General features: G+C 42.4%; 1 protein-coding gene across 5 annotated transcripts in view; it reads left to right on the plus strand.

Annotated features, from left to right (window-relative positions):
• TBC1D19 (TBC1 domain family member 19) overlaps positions 1–13,063 on the plus strand; it is a 154,082-nt gene that overhangs the window by 66,812 nt on the left and 74,207 nt on the right. For all 5 annotated transcript variants that reach the window (XM_056556005.1, XM_056556023.1, XM_056556032.1 and 2 more), the window contains one exon: positions 12,447–12,521. In XM_056556005.1, coding sequence (XP_056411980.1) covers positions 12,447–12,521 — 75 coding nt within the window. The remainder of the gene's footprint in view (positions 1–12,446; positions 12,522–13,063) is intronic.

Raw genomic sequence — 13,063 nt, forward strand, 5'->3', positions numbered from 1 at the left:
CGTTGTGCCGCGCTATTAACCCTTTAGATGCGGCATTTAAAGTTGATCGCCGCGTCTCAAATGAAAGTAAAAGCTTCCCGGCAGCTCAGTCGGGCTGATCAGGACCATCGCGGTGAAATCCCCTCACATGCCTCCGTCGCTTACGATCGGCGATTGATTGCTCCAAGCCTGAAATCCAGGCTTGAGCAATCGACCGCCGATTACACTGATCTTTGCCGTGTCAATGCACGGCAATGACCTGTGTATGAGATCGGTATGTGCAGTGAAATAGCCAGCGGGGGGGGGGCTAGAACTGCAAAAAAAAAAAAGGGTAAAAAAAAAGTTAATAAAGATCATTTAACCCCTTCCCTAATAAAAAGTAAGAATCAATCCCCTTTTCCCATTTAAAAAAACAACTGTGTAAATAAAAATAAACATATGTGGTATCGCTGCGTGCGAAAATGTCTGAACTATAAAAATATATTGTTAATTAAACTGGACGGTCAATGGCGTACGCGCAAAAAAATTCAAAAGTCCAAAATAGAGTATTTTTGGTCACTTTTTATATCATGAAAAAACTAATAAAAAGTCTGATCGATATAATGGAATCAATAAAAACTTCAGGTCTCTATGCAAAAAATTTGCCCTCATACCAGCCCGTACGATGAAAAATAAAAAAGTTTTATAGGGGTCAGAAGATGACAATTTTAAACGTATACATTTTCTTGCATGTAGTTATGATTTTTGTTTGACGTACGAGAAAATCAAACCTATATAAGTAGGATATCATTTTAACCGTATGGACCTACAGAATAAAGATAAAATGTAATTTTTACCGAACAATGCACTGCGTAGAAACGGAAGCCCCCAAAATTTACAAAATGGCATTCTTTCTTCAATTTTGTCGTACAATGAATGTTTTTTTCTGCAACGCCGTGGATATTTTGGTAAAATGACTAATGTCACTGCAAAATAGAATTGGTGGCGCAAAAAATAAGCCATAATATGGAATTATAGGTGCAAAATTGAAAGCGTTATGATTTTTAGAAGGTGATGAGGAAAAAATGAAAATGCAAAAACGGAAAAACCCTGCATCCTTAAGGGGTTAAGGACAAAGCCCATTTTGACCTTAACTCCTTGGGGACGGAGGGCGTATGCATACGCCCTCACGTCCCGTCACTTAAGGATGGAGGGCGTATCCATACGCCCTCGGCATTTCCGATTACTGCCACTCACCGGGCGGTGATCGGACTGGGATGACTGCTGATATCTATCCCGTGGCAATGCCTAGGGGGGTTCTGAGAACCCCCCATGTTGGCGATCGCGGCAAATCGCTGGTCAATTCAGACCAGCGATTTGCCCGCGATCCGGGCCATTCGGGTCACTGGTCGGAAGTCGGGGCGGCGAGGGGGGAACATGGCTTGCTTACCCGGACCGGCGGAGGCGGCATCCCGGAGCAGAGGCGTCAGCAAGAGGAGCGGCGGCCGGAAAGTGCGGTGGAGAAGGCTGCAGTGAAGATCGCGGTAAGTGATCTTTTCTGTGGCCTTCTAAAAGCTGCAAAACTACAACTCCCAGCATGCCCACACAGCCAAAGGCCAAAGTTTTGCAACATCTGGAGGGTCACAGTTTGGAGACCACTGTGTAGTGGTATCTAAACTGTGGTCCTTCAGATGTTGCAAAACTACAACTTTCAGTATGCACTGACTGTCTGGGCATGCTGGGAGTTGAAGTTTTGCAACATCTGAAGTGGCACAGTTTGGAGACCACTATACGGTGGTCTCTAAACTGTAGCCCTCCAGATGTTTCAAAACTACAATTCCCAGCATGGCCAGACAGCCAGGGATGCTGGGCATGTAGTTCTGCAATATCTGTCCCTTCATATGTTGCAGAACTACAACTCCCAGCATGCCTGGACAGTCTGGGCATGCTTGGAGTTGTAGTTTTGCAACATCTGGAGGGCTACAGTTTGGAGACCACTACTTAGCGGTCTCCAAACTGTTCTTCCCCAGTTGTTGCATAACTACAACTCCTAGCATGCCCAGACTGTCCAGGCATGCTGGGAGTTGTAGTTCTGCAACATATGAAGGGCCAGATATTGCAGAACTACACGCCCAGCATCCCTGACTGTCTGGCCATGCTGGGAATTGTAGTTTTGCAACAGCTGTAGGCACACTGGTTGGGAAACACTGAGCTAGAGTCTGTTTCCTAACTCAGTGATTCCAACCCGTGTGCTTCCAGCTGTTGCAAAACTACAACTCTCAGAATGCACTGACAGACCATACATGCTGGGAGTTGTAGTTTTGCAACAGCTGGAGGCACATTGGTTGGAATCACTGAGCTAGAGTCTGTTTTCTAACTCAGTGGTTCCCCACCAGTGTGCCTAGATGCCTAGAGCTGTTGTAAAACTACAACTCCCAGCATGTACGGTCTGTCAGTGCATTCTGGGAGTTGTAGTTTTGTAACAGCTGAAGGTTTGGGGCGCCCCCCCCCCCCATGTGAATGTACAGGGTAAATTCACACGGGCAGGTTTACAGTGGGTTTCCTTCTACAAGTTTGAGCTGCGGCAAATTTTCCGCCGCAGCTCAAACTCCCAGCGGAAAACTTACTGTGAACCTCACCTGTGTGACTGTACCCTAAAAACACTACACTACCAAATAATAAAAAGTAAAACACTACATATACACCCCCTTACACGTCGCCCCCCCCCCCCCCCCCCCCAATAAAAATGGAAAAAAAAGTCACATACGGCAGTGTTTCCTAAAGGGAGCCTCCAGCTGTTGCAAAACCACAACTCCCAGTATTGCCGGACAGCCATAGACTGTCCTGGCAATCTGGGAGTCTTGCAACAGCTTTAGGCACCCTGTTTGGGAAACACTGCTGTAGGGTTTTACTGTAGGTAACCGGGTCTGCCCCTATTGCAAATTCCTTATTTAGGCCTCAAATGCGCATGGTGCTCTCTCACTTCAGAGCCCTGTCGTATTTCAAGGCAACAGTTTAGGGCCACATATGGGGTATTGCCGTACTCGGGAGAAATTGCACTACAAATTTTGGGGCGATTTTTCTCCTTTTACCCCTGACTACTCTTTCAAATGGTCTCCCTCTGTTATTAAATACTTAGGGATTCATATTACCTCTGGTTACTCTTCTCTATACTCCACTAACTACCTTCTGCTTTTTCGGGAACTTCGTGCTCTCCTGGAGAAGTGGCGCACGCAGTACATTTCCTGTTTCAGACGCATAGCGGCGGGTAAAATTACGATTCTTCCGAAGCTCCTCTATTTTTCGAAACTTTTCCGATTCAGGTGCCATTTTCTGTCCTTTGTTCCTTTCAATCTGCGTTTTTTCCTTTCATTTGGGATTTCTTCAATTTTGTCGTACAATGAATGTTTTTTTCTGCAACGCCGTGGATATTTTGGTAAAATGACTAATGTCACTGCAAAATAGAATTGGTGGCGCAAAAAATAAGCCATAATATGGAATTATAGGTGCAAAATTGAAAGCGTTATGATTTTTAGAAGGTGATGAGGAAAAAATGAAAATGCAAAAACGGAAAAACCCTGCATCCTTAAGGGGTTAAGGACAAAGCCCATTTTGACCTTAACTCCTTGGGGACGGAGGGCGTATGCATACGCCCTCACGTCCGTCACTTAAGGATGGAGGGCGTATCCATACGCCCTCGGCATTTCCGATTACTGCCACTCACCGGGCGGTGATCGGACTGGGATGACTGCTGATATCTATCCCGTGGCAATGCCTAGGGGGGTTCTGAGAACCCCCCATGTTGGCGATCGTGGCAAATCGCTGGTCAATTCAGACCAGCGATTTGCCCGCGATCCGGGCCATTCGGGTCACTGGTCGGAAGTCGGGGCGGCGAGGGGGGAACATGGCTTGCTTACCCGGACCGGCGGAGGCGGCATCCCGGAGCAGAGGCGTCAGCAAGAGGAGCGGTGGCCGGAAAGTGCGGTGGAGAAGGCTGCAGTGAAGATCGCGGTAAGTGATCTTTTCTGTGGCCTTCTAAAAGCTGCAAAACTACAACTCCCAGCATGCCCACACAGCCAAAGGCTGTCTGGGTATGCTGAGAGTTGTAGTTTTGCAACATCTGGAGGGTCACAGTTTGGAGACCACTGTGTAGTGGTATCTAAACTGTGGTCCTTCAGATGTTGCAAAACTACAACTTTCAGTATGCACTGACTGTCTGGGCATGCTGGGAGTTGAAGTTTTGCAACATCTGAAGTGGCACAGTTTGGAGACCACTATACGGTGGTCTCTAAACTGTAGCCCTCCAGATGTTTCAAAACTACAATTCCCAGCATGGCCAGACAGCCAGGGATGCTGGGCATGTAGTTCTGCAATATCTGTCCCTTCATATGTTGCAGAACTACAACTCCCAGCATGCCTGGACAGTCTGGGCATGCTTGGAGTTGTAGTTTTGCAACATCTGGAGGGCTACAGTTTGGAGACCACTACTTAGCGGTCTCCAAACTGTTCTTCCCCAGTTGTTGCATAACTACAACTCCTAGCATGCCCAGACTGTCCAGGCATGCTGGGAGTTGTAGTTCTGCAACATATGAAGGGCCAGATATTGCAGAACTACACGCCCAGCATCCCTGACTGTCTGGCCATGCTGGGAATTGTAGTTTTGCAACAGCTGTAGGCACACTGGTTGGGAAACACTGAGCTAGAGTCTGTTTCCTAACTCAGTGATTCCAACCCGTGTGCTTCCAGCTGTTGCAAAACTACAACTCTCAGAATGCACTGACAGACCATACATGCTGGGAGTTGTAGTTTTGCAACAGCTGGAGGCACATTGGTTGGAATCACTGAGCTAGAGTCTGTTTTCTAACTCAGTGGTTCCCCACCAGTGTGCCTAGATGCCTAGAGCTGTTGTAAAACTACAACTCCCAGCATGTACGGTCTGTCAGTGCATTCTGGGAGTTGTAGTTTTGTAACAGCTGAAGGTTTGGGGCGCCCCCCCCCCCCCCATGTGAATGTACAGGGTAAATTCACACGGGCAGGTTTACAGTGGGTTTCCTTCTACAAGTTTGAGCTGCGGCAAATTTTCTGCCGCAGCTCAAACTCCCAGCGGAAAACTTACTGTGAACCTCACCTGTGTGACTGTACCCTAAAAACACTACACTACCAAATAATAAAAAGTAAAACACTACATATACACCCCCTTACACGTCGCCCCCCCCCCCCCCAATAAAAATGGAAAAAAAAGTCACATACTGCAGTGTTTCCTAAAGGGAGCCTCCAGCTGTTGCAAAACCACAACTCCCAGCATTGCCGGACAGCCATAGACTGGGAGTCTTGCAACAGCTTTAGGCACCCTGTTTGGGAAACACTGCTGTAGGGTTTTACTGTAGGTAACCGAGTCTGCCCCTATTGCAAATTCCTTATTTAGGCCTCAAATGCGCATGGTGCTCTCTCACTTCAGAGCCCTGTCGTATTTCAAGGCAACAGTTTAGGGCCACATATGGGGTATTTCCGTACTTGGGAGAAATTGCACTACAAATTTTGGGGCGATTTTTCTCCTTTTACCCCTGACTACTCTTTCAAATGGTCTCCCTCTGTTATTAAATACTTAGGGATTCATATTACCTCTGGTTACTCTTCTCTATACTCCACTAACTACCTTCTGCTTTTTCGGGAACTTCGTGCTCTCCTGGAGAAGTGGCGCACGCAGTACATTTCCTGTTTCAGACGCATAGTGGCGGTTAAAATTACGATTCTTCCGAAGCTCCTCTATTTTTCGAAACTTTTCCGATTCAGGTGCCATTTTCTGTCCTTTGTTCCTTTCAATCTGCGTTTTTTCCTTTCATTTGGGATGGGAAGAGGCATCGCCTACCTATGACTGTTATAATGGCTAGTACGGCGGGGGGGGGGGGGGGCGGGTTGGCGGTCCCGGATGTCATTAAATACTATTGGGCTGCCCACTTGCGCCATCTGGCTGCGTGGTGTTCTTATCATGCATATAGCTGCTAGATGGAGCTGGAAAAGCTTTGGCTAGCCCCTGTACCCCCAACACTCTACTCTGGTCTCTTCCTGCCTCCACTGTCTCCACTGTCTCTCTCTCCCCCTCTGCCAGGTCCCATGACTTTCTCCAGGTATGTCTGGGGTTACTGCTCTGTGAAATTTAAACAGTTTTCCTCCTCCTCTCAGGTTGCTCAGTGAAGTTTTGGGTGTCCTGGTTCCCTTGGACCCCCTTGTTTATCTCCTCCATCTTTCTCACCCTTCCTTATCTAAAAAACCCTTCAAACTTTTTCAACATATTGTCTTAGCTGCCAAGACCCTTGTAGCCAAATATTGGAAGACCACTCTCCCTCCCTCTGAATCGGCCTTCATGGCTCGTATTAGAGAGAGTCACTCTCTGGAATACCTGACAGCCTCCCTCAATAACACCATTCCCTTATTCCTGTCAGTCTGGGAGCCCTGGGATCGCTTCACTGATAGGCAGCCACCTTGACTCCCTCTCTCTCTCTCTTCATCTTTTCTCCCCCCCCCTCCCTATTTCTTCCTTCTTCTCTCTCCCCTTCTCTCCCCATCTTCTGTGGTTGTTATGTGTTAGTTTTTGTGTGTCTATTGTTCATTTCCCCTCCTTTGTTTGTGGTTTTTGTCAATTATATACTCAAGAACGATGTTGCGTGGAAACACGCTGGTTTGGGCTGTTTAATGGCCACTGCGGTGTCCTCGGTATACAAAATTGTGGCCCTCTGTGACTTTCAATACCTTTATTGTTCTACCTAGGCCTTACTTTCTACTAGCCTTTTGACTTCCGTATGACAACTGTGCTTGGGTTTTGGCCCTTGTGATTCCTTTGCACTGTTTGTGCTGGGCTATGGCCCTAGTATTATTATGTTATTGTTTTCTTTTCTTGTTTCTGGATCTATGTTTCTGCAAAAACTTTTAATAAACATTACAGTTGAAAAAAAAAAAAAAAATTGCCAGTTTACTTACAGAAAATATCTGCAACAGGTGGAAGAGAAAGGACTAGAGAGGATTATTTAGTGAGGACTATGGAAAACAAAGCTGTCACCGGCTTTTTTCGATAGTTGCAATGCAGGCAAACTAAAATGATACCCACAGGCAGCAAGGAGCAAAGCTATTTGTAGAAAAAACTGAAAGAGGTTCTGTCAGCACTCTTCACGTACCTGTTTTAGTTAATAATCATATTCCCCATGAAATTACTATTCTTGAGCAAATTCTACTTGAAATCTGTTTTGTGTCAGATTTTTTTTTATGATAACTGGCCATTACCATTCCTGTTGTCAGTGGGTTATGTCCATGCAGAGAGTGTAATTTTCAGAGGTTACAGAAATGCTCTTTTTCATGTGCATTATTGAAAATAATTTCACACCATCCATGACATTTCAGCGTAACCAAATTAGACTGAAACAGTAATTAAGCAAATAGAAAAAGTTAGATGATTCAGCTCTGGTTAATAAAAAAAAAATATATATATATATATATATATATATATATATTTACGTTCTTTACCTGTCTTTAGAAGGTGAAATCATAGGAAAAGTTGACATTGTGTCCTCTATCACCATGGTAGTAGTATATATATATATATATATATATATATATATATATATATATTTGGGTACATGACCATTGATTTTTTTTGGAGGAGGATGAATGGGAAAAAGCAGCACTTCTGCAATTATTTTATGAGATTTGTTTGTACTTTCTGTAAAGTATATGTAAAGGACATTATGAGGACATTTATCAATGTTTTTGTGTAGGTTTTTGGCAAAAAATTGTGAAAAAATTATGAGCATTTTTTTATTTGTGCCTTTCCCTATTTTTAGTGCAAAAATGTTTGACTTTTTTTTTTATGCCAGTTTTCTGACATTAATGAATTACCCCCTCTAACTTTAATTGTTTTGTTGTTACAGTTATTACGTTACCACATTTATATTTTTTTGTTTTTCTACAATAGTACAATTTGTAAATAACTTGATTCTGTGTTGCTGCATTCTAAGAGCTATAACTTAATTTTTGCATCATTGACTTGACCCTTTGATCCTTAGATCACTTGGGCAATAAACTGTTGTAACGCAGTGCATTATACATTCAATGGCAACCCATTGACACCTTGCAAGGGTGATGACAGGGAACAAGGTTAAATATCAGGGATTAAAGTTATCTCTGATCCTGGTGGTGACACCTGCTGTAATTGGTATGGCACAGCTCCTGATGTAGGTTAGTACAATGTGGTGTAGAAATGGGTTAATAAAATAAAAAAAATATATATTTTTTTTAATAATAATGCTTTAAAATATCGAATATAGGGCGCACATAGATGTGGTGCCTTGTCGTCTACATATTTATACATTTTGCTCATTATTTTCAGACTAAATTGACTTATTTTGAATATACCTATTAAAATTTGCTCTGCACATGTTATTTTAGCAAACAGATATCCTCCCAGGGGACCTTCTATTACATTGTTAAACCAAACAGGCCTTAATCCGATGAACTAGACCAAGGCATAAATTATCATAATATGGACAGTTTAAAGGGAAATGTCAGGACATTTTCCACCCAGAAGAGCATTTGTGCCCCTTCATTCACTCTACCCTTTAAGTGACATTTGCGGTGATATCAATTTTGCATTTGAAAACACTCTATCAGCATGCAGCAACTTTAGCTTTTAGCAACACAGTACGGGATGATCAGGGAATATCAAGGGGAAAAAAAGGATACATGGAAAAAAGCAATTTACAGATGTCATAAAATTGTAGTTTTCATCATGAGCCACTGTCTTGAAAATGCATCCTGAATTTGCCCTCATTGCCTTTATTGGCTCTAAAGTAACAGGCAGGGTCTCTGAACACGTTACTCTATAGGATATCAGCAAAGTGAGAAAATTAAACCATGGAAACGTGCAGCTATATAAAGTAGGAGAATCGGTAGTATTCTGTGCACAGATTGTCTTCAACATGAGATGTTCTTCAGAGCACAAAGGTTGTGTCTTTATTGTCCAATCTAGATCTTATGACTTTAGGAAAAAAAATAATGCTCATTGGTAGTAAAAGAAGGATTTCAAGCATGCTTGACAAAGGCTTGTACGTCGAAACATTGCACCCCATGCTCTAATGCAATAAAGAATCTTAACCTGCATTTAATCTGGACCCAGTGATTGGTGCTGTTTTCTTGAAAAGAGCACTGTTTGTATATCCAGCCTAGCAAGCTGGGGGATACCTGCACCACACTGATGGCCTTCCTGTGCTGAAACCTTCTTTCTACATATATATACACACACACACACGCACACAAATACACTCTTGCTTGCATGCACACATACATAAACAGACTTGCACTCATATAGGTGCAGTATAAGTCTCCGCACATTAGGTTGGCAGTAAAGTTCCCCTACATTAGGTTGGCTGTATAGTTCCCCCACATTACGTTGGCAGTATAGTTCCCCCACATTAGGTTGGCAGTATAGTTCCCCCACATTAGGTTGGCAGTACACTTCCCCCCACATTAGGTTGGCAGTACACTTCCCCCCCACATTAGGTTGGCAGTACCGTTCCCCCCACATTAGGTTGGCAGTACCGTTCCCCCCACATTAGGTTGGCAGTACAGTTCCCACCCACATTAGGTTGGCAGTATAGTTCCCCACGTTAGGTTGGCAGTATAGTTCCCCACATTAGGTGCAGTATAGTTCCTCCACATTAGGTGCAGTATAGTTCCCCACATTAGGTGCAGTACAGTTCCCCACATTAAGTGCAGTATAGTTCTCCACATTAGGTGCTGTATAGTTCCTCCACATTAGGTGCAGTATAGTTTCCCCACATTAGGTGCATTATAGTTTCCCCACATTAGGTGCATTATAGTTCCCCCACATTAGGTTCCCCCACAGACATACAGCCTTCCGGCCACCGCTCCTCCAGTCCAGGGTCATGATCTACTGTTGTGGCCTGTGACTTACCATGGTGACGGCACATTGCCACGCGGTCCTACAGCCAAAAGTATCGCGGCGGCCGCCAGAATGGAGTCTCCGCTCGCGGAATTCTGCGAGCAGAGATTCCGTTCATAATCCGTAGTGTGAACATACCCATAGCCTTCTAATGTCATAAAAAAGTAAAAGAATGTTTAACAAATGATGCCAGCATAAAGTATACATGTTGTGAATGTGAATTAATAACTAAATCTATTTGGCATGACTATTTCTCTTACAAGTAGAGAGTTTCAAACATAGAGAAATGTTTTAGAGTTTTTCACATAAAATCGCTTCATGTATCAACAAAAAATTACCACTAATATAAAGTACAATATGTCTCGAAAAAAAACAGTCTCTGAATCACTTTGCAAGGTAAAAGCAGTTCAAAGTTATTACCACTTAAAGAGACACATGTCAGATTTGATAAAACGCACTGGGTCATAAAGCCCAAAACTAGCTGGGTCATGAAGGAGTTAAATCAACTGGTGCCAGAAAGTTAAACAGATTTGTAAATTACTTTTATCCTTCCAGTACCTATCAGCTGCTGTATAATACAGAGTAAATTCTTTTCTTTTTGGATTTCTTTTCTGTCTGTCCACAGTGCTCTCTGCTGACACATTTGTCCATCAAGAACTGTCCAGGGCAGCATAGGTTTGCTATGGGGATTTGTTCCTGCTGTGGACAGTTCCTGACATGGACAGAGATGTCAGCAGAGAAATCAATGTGGACAGAAAGAAAAGAAATCCAAAAAGAGAACAATTTCCTCTGTAGTATACAGCAGCTAAGTACTGGAAGGAATAATATTTTTAAATAGAAGTAATTTACAAATCTGTTTAACTTTCTGGCACCAGTTTATTTAAAAAAATAAATATATATATTCCACCGAAGAACCCCTTTAAGGTTATTATCTCAACCATGACCTTTTACTGGAAAAGGTCAAGGTTACTACCAGCTTGTAAAGGGGGCATGAAATTAGATTTCATGCCTCCTTAAATTTCTGGGACTTTATAATGGGCTGTGAAGACTCCCTGTCATTAACTCAATCATTGCTGTAATGCATTCTTTTTCTGTAGTAGATGAAGACTCAATACCAGAAAATCCTAATGGACCATTAGTTAAAGGGATCTCTCCCTTATTATTTTCTATGTTAGAAAACCACTTTTTCAAACTGAGTTTACATAAAGATTTAAACTATCTACGATACCAAATGATTCATGAAGGCAAAAAAGAAGTCTCTTTGAAAGGACTTACATCTCTGCATCACTAAAGAAAGTGTCCTTGAAATGTTTACAACTGCTGAGGGGTCTTCCATGAGACCTGCTTGTGTTTCTGGCTCCCTTTTAGAATATGCCGCTTCCCACTAACATCCTGTATCAGCATTTGTCTCTGTACGATATCCTTCTTTGAAGGGCATGGGACATCCAAAGAGCTGGAATCTGTAGTCCTGAAGTCAGATGTGTTATGCTTCTGGACTTTTAATCTTCAGATTCCTAATATTTGCCCTTTTCTGAAAGACCTGACCTTATTCATATTTCATCTTATCCCAAAGATACATATCTTTTTTGATCCTTTATTGTTGCTTGTAAAGAATTAACTTTTTGTGTCAGGTATTTTTAGAAGATTTTCAGTTAAACGTGGCAGAGCTCAGCTGTAAAAGTTGAATACTTTGTCTTCCGACCTTTTACTGGAAGACTCTACTGCTGGTGGTGGGGAACTTCTCCCTTTACACAAACTAACTGTCTGGTGGGCAAAAAAAAACTATTGAATACTCTTTCTCATTTCATTCCAACGCAAGATGCATAGATGTGTCTAAAAATAATTGGGTCCAGAAAGTCATAAATTTACAGTCTTCCATAAACTGAGAAGCCTCTTTAAAGCATTGAAGTCCTCTTGGTACTCTGCCGCAAGCTTCATTAGATTTTAGGAAACTAACAGTCCAAAAGAGTTGCATGTCCTTCTAAGCTAGGGCAAACAGTTTCCATTCTAAGCTTTTAGTACTTATAAAGTGTCCTTTGCACCACATTGCATAAAAAAAGTCATGGGCATCTGCACTTCCTATTTGCACTTTATTTTCCATCTCAATTTCCATTATAGGAGAAGGCAAAGCATGTGCTCATGCATTAAAGTCTCTATTCAGAGTGGCTACAGCCTACAGCCGCTCTGAATAGAGACTTGCATATTAGCATAGTGCCAGCAACTCACTATATCTCTACCCACACACGAATTGGAAATCCTGTCAATGTTCACATTCGAGTAAATTACAGATCCAGTCACTACAGTAATTTGCATAAAGGGAAGTCAAGTCCATTCTGAGTCCAGTTTCATCACTTTGGGCAGTAAGGAGGGGTATATGTGCAATGTTGGCTTTTACTTATAAATCATGCATCACCTTATTTGTATGGTTTTGGAGTTAGATATATTTATTGTGTCTATGATTATTTTTCCCACTGCCAATATGTGTTTTTTTAACAGAAAATTTATATCTTGATTTTTTTCTTTATTTTCTTTTAAGGACATCTTGTACTATGAGCAGCTTAAATCGAATGTAATTCAGCATGACCTTTTATCCGACAGCCTGATTTATAAGGTTAGTAATCTGGGTTTATTGCTTTCTGTCACAAGTCAAGAAACATTTGTATTTCATCAAGTTCATGTGGCTCAATAAAATTATGAAGATGCTGTCACAAGGCAGATTCAGGAAAACCAGGTGCTTTTGCGGTATAAATTTTTTTACAAAACAGGATAGGACTGCGTTGTGTCACAGCAATAACATCACATACTTTTTCTCTATGGTGATGACTATTCTTTCTTCTGTGAGAATTATAATAATGTTCTGTCATTTAAAAAAAGTTTCGACGTGTCACAAAGGTTTTTATCGGTCAGGGTCTCGGTGCTGAGATCCCCATCAAAAAGGAAAGCGAGCAGGGATAAGTGCGTGGTACCACGGAGACTTCGACTTCTTCTATCTCCACTCTGATACAGGACAGCCTGTGTGATCTGCCCAAGATTTGCAAACTTCCCCTCTTACAAACTCCAATATGTGATAAACAATCTTCTTCCCCTCTCTGCTGCTTACTCTAAAGGCAGCCATACATTTTCAATAACTGTCGGCCAAATTTTTGTTCCGCT

The sequence above is a fragment of the Hyla sarda genome, chromosome 1, assembly GCF_029499605.1.
Source record: "Hyla sarda isolate aHylSar1 chromosome 1, aHylSar1.hap1, whole genome shotgun sequence".
Taxonomy (NCBI): Eukaryota; Metazoa; Chordata; class Amphibia; order Anura; family Hylidae; genus Hyla; species Hyla sarda.